This window comes from Mus caroli, chromosome 7 (genome assembly GCF_900094665.2).
Source record: "Mus caroli chromosome 7, CAROLI_EIJ_v1.1, whole genome shotgun sequence".
Taxonomy (NCBI): Eukaryota; Metazoa; Chordata; class Mammalia; order Rodentia; family Muridae; genus Mus; species Mus caroli.
In genome coordinates, this window is record NC_034576.1 from 94,963,195 (window position 1) to 94,981,093 (window position 17,899).

General features: G+C 37.4%; 1 protein-coding gene across 6 annotated transcripts in view; it reads left to right on the forward strand.

The window, feature by feature from the left end:
* Dlg2 (discs large MAGUK scaffold protein 2) overlaps positions 1-17,899 on the forward strand; it is a 1,891,758-nt gene that overhangs the window by 1,420,921 nt on the left and 452,938 nt on the right. For all 6 annotated transcript variants that reach the window (XM_029479404.1, XM_021169155.2, XM_021169152.2 and 3 more), the window contains one exon: positions 17,423-17,567. In XM_029479404.1, the coding sequence (XP_029335264.1) occupies positions 17,423-17,567 (145 nt within the window). The remainder of the gene's footprint in view (positions 1-17,422; positions 17,568-17,899) is intronic.

A 17,899-nucleotide genomic window follows, 5' to 3' on the forward strand; every position in this document is an offset into this window, starting at 1 on the left:
GAGGGAGGGAGGGAGGGAGGAGACAGAGGAAAAAATACCAATAAGACCTTCGGTCAAACTTGCTACTCAGGGCCTCCAATTCTTGACCACCTAAAGTCACCACTGTTTTCATTCTCAAGAGGCTATGAAACTTTTGTTTCTTTGTATGCTTTGGATATTGATCTTGTGATGTTGCATTTTCAAATGAGAAAAATTATATTAGATACTTAAAATATAAATAACTTTTGCTTACCATATAAACTTAATTACTTAAAATATTGACATTAGAATAAAGTGTGAAACCATCTTCTACATTGAAAATAAAGAGGAAACTTTCAAGAAATGATTACCTTAGGACAGGTTTCACCTTTTACATACTTAGAGCTCAGATGTAACTTTCCTCGAATTCCTTTGTCTGATGTCATTGTGAAGTCATGCTAGACCTGCCTGTTGATTTCTTGAAGCTGGGCCTAAGTCTGTAGACGGATTACTAAAGTCTAAGAATAAAAAGGCCCCTATATCCATATAATTCTACCAATGATTTTTTCAGATGGTGTGGTTTTTTTCCATGATAATTTTTACATCCATTGTAAATATAATAATTTCAAAAATAGCTATGACATAATTCTTCCCTGTTTTAAGTGTTAAGGGATGAATGTATTTTTTTAAATGAACCTTCCACAATAATAGTTGTCTTCTGTCCTATATAAGGAAAACCATAATTAGTATTTCCAAGGCAACTGGCAAGTAGAATCTGGGAATGAAAGAAAATTATTCACTTTAAAATGTTCTGAGAGAAAAAAAATGACCCTGGGAGAGAAACACAAACAAAAAAATAATTAGTGATGCTACCCTGAACACCAATTATCTTACTTCAGCCCCCAAGATATGTTACTGCTCCCCTACCACTCTGTTTAACCCCTACTTTATAATGTCTTTTATCATACTGTTCCACTCTTCTCTCCCCAAAGGAAGTGCACATGATTTAGACTCTGTGAATTACCAGCTGCAGGATTCTAAATATGCCATTCTTTCTGAAGCTGTTTACCCCACTTCCTTCTTTTGGCCCTTAGGAAAACGTCCCCAATATATTATCCATCAAAGTACTTTAAGTACACTGGCACAAAAATGAAACTCCATATTGGGCTACTGCTCAATAAAAGAGCTTGCATAGCAAGATCCTGAGAATGGCAACAAATAAAAATTAGTTTAAATTGAACTCCCATTAGTTTTCTTAGATTTTTGAGGCTACAAAGTTCTAAGTCCACAGTTCTAAAAGTCTCCAATCACCTAGTAAATGAGACTGCAGCCTTGAGAGAGCATCATGGTCGTAATATTATCCTCCTTGGCTTCACAAGTATGATAACTTCATGTTGAGCATCTCCTGATTCATACTGTAGAAAGTCTATAGTTTCTTGTAAGAAAGTTCTTATGTGGAGACAGATTGAATCAGTCAGCTTGGAAGACTAGATTGTACAGAGGCTAGAAACTGCTAAGCCTAGGCCTAAGGATAGTTAGAACAAAGAAAGAAACGCTCTGGGCTCAGCCCAAGGTATTCTTACAGCTTGGATATGGCTCTCATCTCATCCTTCCATGTGAGGAAATAAAAGCAACATTTACATAGGTCCTCTAAAAAAGAAAAAAGAAAAACAAGAAAGTTCTTATGTTTCAGAATTTAAATCTTAAATGTCATCTTTGTTTGGAACCTCACAATCTCACAGAAAATCAACTGTGTGAAGTGATATTTCATTTCTGATGGGACCCTTTAAGAGTGAAGAATGTAATACTTCCCCAGAGATGCATTCTAGATACTAACCACCATCACATATATTTTTTCTCATTTCATTGAGAATTATTTTCTATACTTTTCTCCTTTTATATCCCTGCCATTAGAAATGGCAATCCCCTTTTCATATATATGTACAAGTTTATACTGCCATATCTTCACTGCCTAATCTTAAGATTTCATATCTTCAGACCTTGCATAAAGTTTACTTTTTAAAGTTAGTTTCCTTATTTACATTTCACTTGTTATCCCCATTCCTAGTTTTTTTTTTTCCTTTTCTGAAAACCCCCTATCCCCTCCCCTCTCCCCCTGCTCACCAACCCACCCACTCCTGCTTCCTGGTCCTGGCATTCCCTTACACAGAGGCATGGAGCCTTCACAGGACCAAGGGCCTCTCCTCCCACTGATGACCAACAAGGCCATCCTCTACTACATATGGAGTGGAAGGCTTGAGTCACTCCATGTGTACTTTTTGGTTGGTGGTTTAGTCCCTGGGGGATCTGGGGGTACTGGTTGGTTCATATTGTTGTTCCTCCTTTGAGGCTGGAAAGCCCTTCAATTCCTTGGGTCCTTTCTCTAAGTCCTCCACTGGGGACCCTGGGCTATGTTTACTTTTTCTATCCAAGTATTTACCATAAGACAGGTGGTTGATCATTGGGCACCAGTCACTGCAAACTGAGATTTTTTTTTTTTAGATAAGGAAGTAGCAAAAGGTTAAACTTGACACTTGTGTATCTTTCATCATGAAATCTATGAGCAAGAAAAACTTGTCTGTTGTGTTAATAAGAGATCTGGTAGTCTTAACTAGTAAATGAGTTGACTAATGGGCTAACACAGTGGTGGATTACCTTGGGGTAAGGAGTTAGTTGCCTGTTCTTTAGCTGTCAAGCTACAATTAGCTTAGCCATCAATGTAATCAGAGACATGAGAAGCATAAATTATAATCTAGATGTCATATATTAATTAAAATGACAGAAGTTAGTCTATATTCCATTACTTAAACAGTGCTCCCAAGTCTCTGTGGTCTCCATTGCAACACAGGCAGAGGCAGTCCGGCCATCAGGCCCAGAAGATGAGAGGCTTTTTGTCTCTGGAGGAGGAACATGGGAGAGATGACGTCACCTACTCTTACCCAATATGAGACATTCAACTCTCCAGGTGTTTAGACAGAGCCCTGACAGTGTACAAGGCATAGAGTCAGTGATGTACAGTAGTTGATGTGTCACAATATTGTAGAGTCCTTTGTTGGTGTGCCCATACCTTTTTGGAGACCTTCTGGGGAAGGGGAGGTGGGTCACTGTTAGCATGTAGGAGTCTCTGTCATAGCAAGTTTAAACATTTAATGCCATATTCACCAGATCTTTGACAGGATTGAGAGCTAACATCTAATAAGCATATCTGAGTTAGACAATCTATGTCTTTTTCTGACTAGGTAGATGCTGGGTAGAACATAAATTGCCAACATTTGTTATCACACATTTAATTTTTTATTAAAAAATTTAACTAAAAGCATCTTTGTGTTCCTTACTATCTTATTTTCTACATTTAAAGACCTAGGCAATTTTATACCACCTGAGCTTAGCACAAATTATGCTGTAAGGAAGAATTATACTGTCTACTTTGCCACAAGCTCATAGTGTCTGAAATGAGGTTATATAGCCAACTAATTTTCTATTTCATGGTCACCCAAGTATTTGGTATATATTGTATAATTCCATGTAGTATTCTTAATGTCCTTTGCTTCATGGCTTTGAAATTTTTTTGTCTGTTTAATTGCCAGAGATAGCAGATGTTTGTGGATTATACAGGAAACTTACTGTTGAAATCTGAGTGAATAGATTATTATTTGATCTTGAATATCTTGAGATAGATGGTCAAAAGTTGGCAACATTAAAGTTTTGGGTTTTTTAATCTATCATATACTTCCATACAGTGTTTCTTCTTAAACCTTAGCAAGATGCTTCTCAGAGCCAAATATATTATAAAATAAAAATGTAGACTTTTTTTTACCATCTCTGCATAAAATACCTGAGACTTGAAATCTAGTATCATTTGTCATTTTTACATCAGTAACATTAGTTTTTGGTTGTCAAGCTACTTGTCATGTTATAATTTAAGGTTTAAAAATCTTACACTTTCCCCTCTATAACCTCCACTTGACATTTAAAGAAAAAATGTCAGTAAGAGAATTTATATACTTTTGCAGAGAATGAATTTATCTCTTCTTTCCTTAAAAGGGAAGTAGTATAGGAAGGAAAGTATGATAAATGAATGCATTGAAGTCAAGTGGAAAAACACTGGACTTTGAGGAAGTATGCATTAGTCATGAGCAGACGCTAATCTACCAAGTCACTGTAGGCAAGCCTAGGGCATCTTCGTTCACTTATTCTGATTTTTGTATCATAGTATCAATACTATATGCCTTAGATTAGCATTTCCCATTATGTGTTTTTAAATATTAGTACATTTACTATGTTATTTTAAAGGAACCTAAAACCATAAAAGATTGGGAAATTCTGAAATGTGTATGTGATTCTATTGAGGCTCCTGAATAAACATATAAAGAGCATATTAAAACAGAATAAATGAGCATATAAAAATGATATTAGCAACATGTGGAAATCAACATATAAAAAGCATTACAAAGATCTTCGAAGTAATCAACTAAGGAAATATTTTTACTAAATCTATTCATTTCAACTTTATTTTTCATGGAATACTTTCATTAAAAGGATACTTATAAAACACTCACAGCTAGAATTCAGTGGCATACTCTGAGATGTATACAAAGTTTTTTATTTTACTTCTAAGCTACGGAGATGGTAAAGACATCAAATAGGTTTAGGGATTAGGAAAACCCACACTTTTTCTAAATGAATATTGGTTGTAAGGACTTAAATTGGTTAACTTTGGGGTAGCTTTATAAAACTGCCTGATTTTATTTAAGTATCAGTAACAATTGGCGTTATACTGAAGACAACGCAAATATGTGGAAATTGTCTGAGTGAGAAGTAGGACATTCACTGATGGTGACAATCCACCTTAGATAAGCACAGGAGCTCTAGTCCTTCCATCAGTGATCACTTCCATAAGCATGCAATGCTCACACTTGCCCTCAGGAGATAGTCGGGGTACTTGCCACACTATTCTCAACTCAAGTCAGAAAATTACCAAGACTATATAACTAGTCAATTGTAAAACTGGATGCAGGCCTACAAAATGGTTCCCTGAAGCTCTGTTCCATTCATCTATCTATTCAATGACTCCAGTTCTCAGTCCCATTCCTACACCAGAATCTCATGGTTAGCTCCTGAGCATAATGAATACCCAATCCTCAATCAATCCCAAATAAATAAGAACCTCTGACACAGAGGTTATAGCCATTTGGGTTTGTTTTCCAAATGATTCTGTCATGGGACCTAGGGCAAAACCGATCTGACCTGACCTAACCCTACCTGAGCCCTCTCCCCAGTGTCACTGCTCTCCTAAGGGTAGAGTTATCATTGTGTAGTCACCTACGGTCACCTGGAAGGTATTTGGAGTAGTTCCTATTTCCAGACTCCCCTCGAGTTTATCTCAAATGCAATAACTTTTAAGTCAACACAACTACATCGATTTAGTGTAAGGATTAAATCTTTCCTTTTGATTTCTTTTGTTTGTTCGTTTGTTTTTTGTTTTTTGTTTTTTGTTTTTTTTACGAGGCAGGGTTTCTCTGTGCTGCACAAGTGCGGGGATTAAAGGCATGTGCCATTTATGTTGCTTATATCCTTGTTTACATATCTTTCTCTACAGGTATTATGTGTCATTCAATTATTAGTAGTATTATTTGTAATCTCTGAGGATTTAACAAAGCTCGTGAATGCTATGTAACCACTTGGCCACTCAGCTACTATATATCCTATTCCAATAGTGTGGAGTCTTCCAAAGTTCAAGCACTAATACTGAACTATCACTCTTAATAGTTTTAGCCTCTCCATATACTGCTTACTTAGTTTTATAAAAATTAATTACTGGTTTGATTTCTTTTTTTGTTTGTTTTGTGGTGGTAAGAATTTAACACAGGGCTTTGTATATAGAAGGCATGTATTGCACAACTGAGCTATATGCCCAGGACCACAATTATTTTAATAACATGCCCCACTAGTAAAACACAAAAGTTGCCTCTAGTACATGCAAGTACCTTTAAAAGGCATATATATATATATATATATATATATATAAAGGCATATATATGATATATATATCACCATATAGGAATTCAGAACCCTCAGAGGTAAGGAAAAAACAGAGTTGGAAAACTCTGGATAGCTGATGTATAATATGCAAGCAATTTTTCTGTAAGTGACTTAGTGGCTGATTCTCCTGGGACAGTCAGNATATATATATATATATATGAAAGTTCCTATTGCTGTGATAAATCTAGAACCTGAAACAGCTTAGAGAGGAAGAGTTTACTTCATTTGCAAGTCTCTTAGCACTCTCAAATCACACTCCATCCCAGGAGGAAGTCAAGCATGGTGGGAACCTGGACTCAGGAACAGAAGCAGAAACCATGGAGGAGGGCTGCTTACAAGCTTGCTCCTTGAACTACAGGCCCAAGAGTAACATCATCTCCAGTGGGATGGGCCCTCCCACATTTACAATTAATCAAGAACATGTCCCCATAGACTTGTCCACAGGCCAATCTAGTAGGGATATTTTTTCAATTGAGGTTTCTGGTTCCCTCTGTTCAAATGACTCTAGTTTGTATCAAGTTAACAAAAACAAATACAAAAACAAAAAAAGAAAACATCAACAAAAATACAAAAAATAAAAAAAGCAGGACATTTTCTTCATATATTTTACACAACACAGGAAATAACCATAAATGTGGTCAATATTGATAAAACAGCTTCCTGTGCTTCAAGAATTGCTATGGGCATCGCACTGCCCTGTCCTTTTAGTGACCAGTAATATAGAGGAAGCTTCAGTCAACAAAAGGAAGGATTAAGAGATATATGAATGATTTCTAGGAGAAGAAAGTCCATCCAGCCGGAGTCGTGATTGTGCCTTAGAGGCTGGGGTGACCCAGGACTTCCTTTCCATCTGAGGTGTTTTTATCTTTATGTCCCTACCTGGCCCAAACTGAACATCCAATGCAGCTGCCTGAATAACCTTTAAGCTTCTTCTTTCCCTCTCTGATTAACACAATCAGAAAGCAGGAATCAGCACAGCTGCTCTGCTCTCTCTGTAAGTAGGGACTTTTGATCCTGATGGATGTGGCACAATCATTATTTTACAGCATATTTAGCTTATTTCAAACATTGTTAAGGGCCAGAAATTTATAATGATCATGTGGAAGAATGCAATATATATAATTTTGTCATTCATCTTGTAAAGAGTAAGGGCAGATAAAGCTAAGAAGAGACACTGCAGGATCAGGGTTGAGCGCAGTAGGGGTGACAGCATCCTCCCAGGAAGAAGCTATTTCTAGAAGCAGGCTCAGCAGCAGCTTAGTGTCTGACTTATGATTATTTGGTTTCTATCTGCATAGCATTTCTTTTATACAGTGTTTCTGCAAGTCCATGGTATAATTCCTTCTTCCCAAACACAAATGACCAAAGAAACACAAGCATTATCTTCACCTGACACATGAGATTCCAAGTAAATGAATTGACTCAAAAAAAAAAAAAAATCATGAAACTAAAAACTGAAACCTTGTAGTCATTCTCAAAATCACCAGAGCAACATTGTCTTTGACACTGTCATGTATCAATGTATTTAATCATGAATCCTTTCAATAAAGCAATACCATATACAACACAAGGAGAGTTGAGCAGGTCCTCCATCCCTGAAAATACTCAGATTTAAGCAAGTTTAACACATGGTTAGTGGTTTTGATAAATTTAAATTGCACATAAGACGCAGCCCTCTTTGTCACTCAACTTCTGGTCTCTCCTGAGATTGCCTTATGCTATGTTGTGGCTTTTGAATACACTGAGAAGAACCAGAGACTTAGACTCAACTCAAATTCAGATTGAATGAATGTATTCTTAGTGGTAGCAGAAAGAAGGCAGCCCTAGAGCATGCAAACAGCACGCAGCCTTTGGTCTCCCTACTTAGCTTTCATTCTTCTTTATTTAAGTTGCATTTGTTTAGTTTTGCCCAAGTAAGCTTAACCTTGTTATAAAGATACTGATGCATAGTTACTGTTGAAAACATTAAAACCAAGAAAATAGTGATTAACCAAAGATAAGCATACCCTCATATTTCCTATTTATTAAGATTTATTATTTCAGGAGGAATTTTATTATCAACAGTTTATTTCAATATACTGTAGAGATTTCTGTCATGGGGTTATACAGTTTTATTTTCATACCATTGATATTACTGCATTGGATTGAGTTTCTTAATTTATTTCATGATCTAATAACCAACTACTTTGTCTCCTTTTTAAAAGTTAACACTGGAGTTTAGGATTTTTCTCCAGTGGTTCTGAATCACATTTTTTTATACTATCTTTTTCGATAATCCTATGTCCTTAATCACCTACCCCATCCTGTTCCCCAGATACAAAGTCTTTCATGAAAATGAAAAGTCAAGTATTCATTCACAGTCTGCATTTCACAGATTCCTGCTCATTCCTGCTTCTTCTACCCTCCAGCCCCCAACTTGTACACTGTGATGTAGATACTCACTTACACTTATTTGATTTTCTACACAGCTGGTCAGGTCCCCTTGCTGTAGATCCCCAACACCTTTGTCATCATCTGGCTTGCCACCTTGCATATGATGCTCCAGGTACATGCCTTCTCTTCCATTGAGAAAATGAGTCATCTTACCTCCAGCTTCCTGGTCTTGGCCTCAGTCCCCTTTACTGTTGCAAGTATGAGCTGAGGCTGCATATATGCCCCCTATGTGGAGTGATTCCCACAGACAGCATCTTACTAAAACATGCATCGCTTCTTTTCCTGAAACCAGGACAGTTGGTCAGTGTTCACCACAATAGTCAAATGCCTGATACAAAATTAAAAGAAAAAAAATCAAAAAAAAAAAAAAAAACAATGAAAAACAATGACTGGAACAACTAACCAATCAATGTAATGTCTCTTCTCTCTACATACAATCATCTCCAGCTGTAGGTCCTTTATGTTGAAAGTTCATAGGATAATGCACACACATAATTAACCCAAACAAACCCACTTTGTGAAAAACAATTTTGAAGACTTCAGCACAAAAGAACACATTTGGGGCCGGATCCCACACTATTCTAATTTTTTTTAAAAAGACCATACAGAATCTTCATCAGAAGAACCCTAATTAAACTCATCAGTTCACAGATGTTTGTAGAAAAATGATCAGCAAGAAAAATTTGCCAAGAAATCCTGTTTCCTGGGAAATGAGGTAGATAGTGACAATAAAGAGTACTGAGGTTAAAAACCAACATTAAGGCCAGCACACACCACATACACTGCAGAAACCCTTCAAGACAGGGACCATTGCTATTCCTATTTGTTAGGCAACACAACTGAAGCTTAGAAGGCTAAAAAGGATTTCCCAAAAAACAGAGTTGGGCAACACCAAGACAAAGAGCTCAAATCTCAGTCCATGTAAAAGGCAGCCTAGTGACTCTGTGTGTGTGTGTGTGTGTGTGTGTGTACATGTGTGACCATGTGTGTACATGTATACTATATATGTGTATCTTATCCATGTGTGTCTGTTCAAGCATGTACGTACAACAGCATACATGTGGACACCAGAGGACAAACTTCAGGCATTGTTCCTTGTCTTTTTACCATGTTTGAGACAGGATCTCTTTCCCACTGTGTAAGCCATTCTAGCTGGTCCTCACACCTCTGAAGATTATCCTGTGTCTGCCCCCCCCCATCTGCCTATAATGCATTTTCTGGATTTCAGAAGCTTGAACTACCATGTCCAGTTTTACCTGACTTCTAGAGAACCATACTCACAGCAAGCATATTTTACACAATGAGCCATTTGCCTAGCCTCAAATGCATGTGCTCTCTCTTAATCAGTGTTCTCTTTTGCCAATATGATAAAGCCCCTGCTCCAGGACCAAAATTCATGTCAATGCTTCAATTCTTTGGCCACCAAATAAAAATAAACCAAGCTGCCATTATCTTAAACTAACACTTATCCAACCAATGTCCTCTCTTTCCCACTCACTGCCTAGATCTACCATTTGCTTAAATTACCATTCTCATTAATATTTTCTTGGTTGTATGAAGTCTGTCCTTAAAATCTACTCTCCACTTTAAATGTAGTAATAGGTAGGATTTAATAAACACTGACCATATCTTTCTTTCACTGATAATCAAGCTGTATGGTTTCTGTACCCTGGGGAGAAAGATAATGAGTCCTTGCCAAATTAGAACTTTGATGTCACTTGTAATCTGATTCAGTTGGTTCACAGCCCCTGGAGTCCTCTTCCATGCCCTTGTCATTTTTGTGACTCCAAAATTTGTTTCTCTTTTATTTCCTCAATGTAGATGCTTCTAGGGTCATGATCATAACATTAAGAGATATCTAGCTTGGCAATCAGGTTTTTAGAGAAAATATCCATTTCTATACATGTTTTCTACTGCTGTGCATAATTGCTTTCTCTAGTCACAAGTGGGACTGCCTCATCAAAACCAAGATTTCCAAAGGATGGTGGGATATATTAAATCTGCTTCCATTTATTTTTATATACCTTTAGATTTGGTTCATTGTCTTAGAGTGATAGAGCATAGTGTCACCACTGATCACACAGAATGTATGGTCACTACACTATTCTGGCTTTTCTAATTCTTGGTCATGTATGTGTTAAGGAGAAACAGAGGAAGGCAAGCTTGGGAAAGGAGCTTATCAAAATTACCCTCGAGAAAATGGGCTTTGTCAGGAGAAATAATTTCTTCCACCACAGGAGCCACTGTTGGGCCTTGAGTGGGAGAATGTAAGAAGGGACAGTAGATAAAACCAGAGGTGGCATGTTGACGACACAAGGGGCATTATAGACACTATAAAAAAAGTTAATAAGAGAATTAACACGAAGTGAAAGTAGAAGAGTTATCTGCTCTGAATAGTCATCAGGGAGACCTGAAAGGAGAGAGAGAAAGAAGGAGAAAGACTGAACACACATGAGAGAGCCCCTACTTTTCTATTTGCTGAAAGAGTAAGTAAGGAGCCTAGACATAGCCTCAAGCTGGTCTCAAGGCAGGCATTAGAATTCTTTGGTCAAAAGACATTGATAACTACATTTGTTTATAAATTCCTGTCCTGACTATGGGTGCTAGGGATCAGCATATTAGGGGAGGTGTTGCCTGAGTGTTTTTTTTTTTTCTTTTTTCAGGCTGCACATCTGATCTTAAAGTGGCAGGCCCAGGATCTAACTGCTTTTATATCACTGTGGAAACTATTCTCCAAAAGACAAAGAGAACAACTAGACAAACCCTAAATATGAGCACTGAGGATAGACTAGTTTTGATCTTCTCTTAAGCCTCTGACCTAACTGCTGTTATTTCCATTTGGAGCCTGTGTGTCCACTTTGCTCTAAGCTTAGCACTATAAGTGTCATTTTATTCCCATCTGTAGAATGGATCCAATTATTAGAGTTACCTAGAGAGCTACAAAGAAAATAAATTATTTAATTTGTTTAAAAATACACAATAGGAGCTGAAGAGATGGCCTCTATCACTGATCAAACCAGTGGCATTCACTAAAACAATGAAGTACCATAATACCACAATAACCTACATTTATCTTATTTCATATTTATCTTACAGAAGACAGAAGCATCCCTGCAAGAAGTTAGTATGTATAAAATACAATAGTGCTGGCATTTATTTTAGCCCAAGTATACATACTGCAATTATTAGTATTTATAGGGAAATAATAGAAAAAGTGGTGCTGATGATCATATATGACTAAAGTGGATAGAAGAAAGTGTACCACAGCCTCACTTATCCATAGCTCCAATTTTCTGGGTACTACAATGAAAGCATACAGCATCAGTCTCCAGCCTACCTGGAATATGATTCGTCTCTTTCCATAGAATCATCATCTAGGATGTGCTAGCTGGTGTTAATCACTTCAATCACAGGTCAGCTATCAAAGAGGTGGTCAGAGTAGCACTATACTTGTATTTTATTTTCCCTTATTTTATTAAATAAGAGTCCAAGGTTGGCGAGACTGATAATTTTTGTTAGAATTGCTCTACTGTATGATTATTTATTAAACTCTTCCTATGTTAAGTTATTGTGTATAATTTGTAGGTTAAACATATATATATATATGGCACACCCTCATATATATATATATGTTTGTGTGTGTGTGTGTGTGTGTGTACATATATATTGCTTCAGTAAGACAGTTTTTCCTCCACTGGGTACCTGGTGCTCAGTCCAATGGTTGGCTGCAAGCATCCGCCTCTGTATTTGCCCAATGGAGGAGTTAGAGAAAAGGCTGAAGGAGGTGAAGGGGATTGCAACCCCATAGGAAGAACAACATCAACCAACCAGAGCTCCCAGGGACTAAGCCACCAACCAAAGTTTATACATGGAGGGATCCATGGCTCCAGCCACATATGTAGCAGAGGATGACCTTGTCCTGCATCGATGGAAGGAGAGGTCCTTGGTCCTATGAGGGCTAGATAGATGACTCACCATATGGGAATTCTAGGGCGGAGAGACAAGAGTGGGTGGGTGGATGTTGGCACACCCTCATAGAAGCAGGGACGGGGAAGGTATAGGGGATTTCTGGGAGTGGGGGAAACCAAGAAACAGGATAACATTTGAAGTGTAAATAAAGAAAATGTCCAATTTAAAAAAAAAAAAAGACAGTTTTCTCTGTTGCTCAGGATAGCTTATACCTGACTCTGTATCCCAAGCTAATCTCTAATTATATATTTTGAACATGTATTTCCATTTATCCATTGGTGGTGTCTTTTGGGTTGCATTAATGGAAAACTAGTAAGTACTGCATTGAGATTATGAAGTTAGAATTTAAAGTGGCTATTGAAACTATAATAAATAGGAAAAATATTATACCTTCTAGGCATAGGAGGGTTGATATAATGTGAAAGCAGAATATAAGAGTGCCTAGAAGTGATAAAGTAAAAGCTAGTGATTTGTAATTATGAATATAATTATAATCTAATGAGTTGAAATTATTAATTTTTAGTTAAACTAATTACCACTTATTGTGTGCATTCTAATACTTTTTGTATTCATTCATAGGTTAGTCCAAGAAATAAGATGGTGACTGGGATAGAAGCTGAAATTATTATTGTAATAGGGCCCAGGTTGCTCATGGTAGAGGGAGTAACAAAGTCACAGCTAGGTCACATCCGGTGTAATGTTCCTGCCATGACATTATAACAATACTTCATAAAGCCTTCTCTTTGTAACAGTAAGGAGAGGTGCACTGCTTGTGATACTTGCAGAAATGTGATTCATTCAAATGTGCTCACCTGTGATTCCTTAGGTTACAACATCAACACTCTTTCCTTTAAAACATAGACTCATAGCTGGAGGTATAGCCAGCAACTGAAAGTGTGAGTAACATCTGCAAGTTTTGGGGCTCAGTTCTTAGCCATGCAGAGAGAGAGAGAGAGAGAGAGAGAGAGAGAGAGAGAGAGAGAGAGAGAGAGAGACGGAGTGCTGGCAAGACAATAAACTGTTTCATTTTCAAGGGAAACTGGAAACTTTCAGAATAGATCTTAAACATTGTAATAATGATATTATAATTCAGTTTTGCAAGTCATGCATATGAGTTATACCAAAAAAAAATCAAAAACTAGATAAACCCAGATAATTGTTTGTCACAATATTTATTTTTCTCTATTAATTAATACCAAATGCAGCCCCCTCTCCTCCCAGACACCCTTCATAGAGACCTTCCCCCAAGCCCCATCCTTCCCTTTCCTTCTTCTCTGAGAACAGGGCAGGAAGCCCCTAGGTACAAACCTACCCTGGCACCTCAAGTCACTACAGGACTAGGCACATACTTCCCCACTGAGACCAGACAAGGCAGCCCAGTTAGAACAGAATCCACAGGCAGGCAAGAGAGTCAGAGACAGCCTCAATTCCAGTTGTTGGGGAACCCTCATGAAGTCCAAGCTGCACATCTGCTACATATGAGAAGATGACCTAGATCCAGCCTGTATATGCTCTTTGGTTGGTTGTTTAGGTCTGTAAACCCTCAAGGAGCCAGGTTAGTTAGCTCTGTTGGTCTTCCTGTGGAGTCCCTATCTCCTCCAGGTCCCTCAGTCCTTCCCTCAACAATTCCACAAGACTCCCTGAGTTTAGTCTAATGTTTAGCTGTGGGTCTCTACATATGTTAGTATAAACTGCTGAGAGAAACCTCTCAGAGGACAGTTATGCTCCTGTCTGCAAACATAACAGAGTATCATTAATAGTGTCAGGGATTGGCTCTTTCCTATGGGATGGGTCTCACTTTGTCCCAGTCATTTGTTGGTCATTCCTTTAGTCTCTCCCCCATCTTTGTCACTGCACTTATAGTGTGCAGAAAAAATTTGGGGTTGCAAGTTTTGTGGGTGGGTGTTATCTTATCACCTCCAGTGGAAATCCTGCCTGGCTACAGGAGGTGGCCACTTCAGGCTACATATCTGCCAAAGCTAAAAGACTCAGCTGGAGTCACCCTCATAGACTCCTTGGAGCTTCCCCAATCCCAGGTCTCTGACACATCCTAGGCCCCCTTCCCCTCACCTTCCACCTGTCTTCAATGACTTCCATTCACTCTTCTGGCCCTCTCTCCCTGGCTTACCCTAGACTTAATTCCTCAACTCCATTCTCTCACATCCAATTCCCTCCTCCCATCAATCACCAATGACTATGTTTCCCTTTTTGAATGAGATTCAAGCATCCTCCTTTGGGACCTCCTTGTTATCTAGCTTCTTTGAGTCTGTGGATTATATCATAGGTATTCTGTACTTTATGGCTAATAACCACTTATCAGTGAGTACATGCCAGGCGTGTCCTTTTGGGTCTGGGGTAGCTCACTCCAGATATTTTAAGTTCCACCATTTGCCTGCAAATTTCTTGTTTTTAATAACTGAGTAGTATTCAACTATGTAAGTGAACCACATTTTCTTTATTCATTCTTCACTTGACAGACATCAGGGTTGTTTCCAGAGTTTAGCTATTGTGAATAAAGCTGCTATGAACATTGCTGGACAAATGTCCTTGTGGTAGACATCTTTTGGGTATATGCCCAAAAGTGGTATAGCTGGGTCTTCAGGTAGAACTACTGCCAGTTTTCTGAGAAACTGTCAAATTGATTTCCAGATTGATTGCAAATGTGTGCACTTCCATCAGCAACGGAGGAGGGTTCCCTATGCTCCACACCTTCAACAGCATGTGCTGTCACTTAAGATTTTGATCTTAACCATGGTGTTAAGATAGAATATCAGAGTCATTTTGATTTGCATTTCCCTAATCACTAAGGACATTGAACATTACTTTAAGTGTTTCTCACCCATTCAAGATTCCTCTGTTGAGAATTCTCTGTTTAGGTTTGTACCCCATTTTTTACTTGGTTTATTTGGTTTGTTGTTGTCTAACTTCTTGAGGTCTTTATATATTTTGGAAATCAGCCCTCTGTCAGATGTAGTGTTGGTAAAGATCTTTTCTCATTCTGTAGGCTGCTGTTTTATCCAATTGACATTTGCTTTACAGAAGCTTTTCAGTTTTATGAGATTCCATTTATTGCTGATGTCAGTGCCTGAACTATTGATATTTTGTTCAGGAGGTTGTCTCCTGTACCAATCAATGGATTCAAAGCTATTCCCCATTTTCTCTTCTATTAGATTTAGTGTATTTGGTTTTATGTTGAGGTCTTTGGTCCACTTGTACTTGAGTTTTGTGCGGGGTGATAAATATGGATCTATTTGAATTCTTCCACATGCAGACATCCAGTTAGACCAGTACCATTGTTGAAAATGGTCTGCCTTTTCCATTGTATAGTTTTGGCTTTTTTGTCAAAAATCGTGTGTTCATAGATATGCATTTTTTATCACTATTGCTCTGCAGTACAACTTGAAATCAGGGATGGTGGGTACTCCAGAATTTCTTTAATTATACAATGTTATTTTATCTATCCTGGGGTTTGTTTTTCCATATGAATTTGAGAATTGATCTTTCAAGGCCTGTAAAGAATTGTGTTGGAACTTTTAAGGGAACTGCGATGAATCTGTAGATTGCTTTTGGTAAGATGACCATTTGTTTACTATGTTAATCCTACCAATCCATAAGCATGGGAGATCTTTCCATTTTCTGATATCTTTTTAAATGTCTTTCTTCAGAAATTTGAAATTCTTGTCATATAGGCCTTTCACTTGTTTGGTTAGAGTTACATCAAGATATTTTATATTATCTGTGGCTATTGTGAAGGGTGTTGTTTCCATATTTTTTTCTCAGCCCATTTATCATTTGTATAAAAGAGGGCTACTGATTTTTTGTTTAATTTTGTATCCAGTTACTTTGCTGAAGGTGTTTATCAGCTGTAGGAGTTCTCTGGTATATTTTGGGGGAGTCACTTAGGTATACTATGGTGTCATCTGCAAGTAGCAATAGTTTTATTTCTTCTTTTCCAAATTGTATCCCCTTGATCTCCTTTTGTTGTTGAATTGCTCTGTCTAGGACTTCAAGTACAATGTTGAATAGGTAGGAAGAGAGTGGACAGCCTTGTGTCATCTCTGATTTTAATGGAAGTGCTTTAAGTTTCTCTCCATTTAATTTGATGTTGACTATTGGCTTGGTGTATATTGCTTTTATTTTGTTTAATTATGAGGCATATATCCTTGATTTCTCCAAGACTTTTAACATGAAGAAGTGTTGAATTTTTGTCAAGAGCTAATGAGATTAGTGTATGTTTTCTTTTTATATCAGTTTGTTTAAACGGTATGTTATAGTGATGGATTTTTTTATATAGCCCTCTGCATCCATGGGCTACAACAGTATAGTACCAGCATATAAAGAGCAAACTAAACAGGGTCTAGGAAGAGATTATTTAAATCACTGCTAAAGCAGTAAAAAATAAAAGCCATAATGCTAAATTATGTTAATGTTATAAACGGTCACTCTAGAGCTTTGTCCAAGAGTACAAAAATAATGTGCCCAACATGGTAACACTGACTTAAATATATTAAAGTGTGAAACTTCTGAATTATTTTTTATTTTTTTAAAGTTTATTTTAATTATTGTACAGAACTTTTTTGTGCATTCTTTCTTGGCAGTATTGTTTTGGTGTTTGTACTTTTTAGTGCTGGGAACTAATCCAAGGTCCTCATACATTCTCAGTAATTATTAATTATATCACTGGGCTGCATACCCAACCAGACATTTTATTTTAACCATAAAAACTATAGCAAATATTTAAAAAGCGTATTTGCTTTTTTCTAGAAATATTACTCTGCATACCATCTCATGTCGCTGCCTCAGAGAGATGGACAAAGCTAACTTGTTTCATAACGTTCATGACTATGCCTATCCTGCTTTGGTTAAAGCTTCAACTGTATGTTCTATCAAGAATGTTAAGGGCTGGAGAGATGGCTCAGCAGTTAAGAGTGCTCTTCCTAAGGTCTTGAGTTCAAATCCCTGGGTTGTTGTCTTTCCCTTCATAGGTTTAACATTCATATTGATCTTTCTCCCCTTTCAGGTAAATAACTATAGTTTAGAAGAAGTTACACACGAAGAGGCTGTAGCGATATTGAAGAACACATCTGATGTTGTTTATCTAAAAGTTGGCAAACCCACCACTATTTATATGACTGATCCTTATGGGCCACCGGATATTACTCACTGTAAGTACTATGCTTGGACCCATCCTCTGATAACCTGCCAGTTATACACAATGGGACGCCACAAAGGCATGTGCACCTCTGCTTACAATTTTACTCTTGTCCCGCTTCTGGAAATACTTCAGGGAAAATATGCTATTCATCATTTCCATGATGTATCATGGGACTTTAGCTCATGTTTTGAAGGTGAGACACCTTGATGTGTTGGCAGGTCAACCATTAAAGGAAAGACAAAGTGATATGTTTTTTGTTTTTTTTTTAGCCTTCTTTTGTGTGTGTGTGTTTTTTTTTAATTTTTAATATTTTTTATTACATATTTTCCTCAATTACATTTC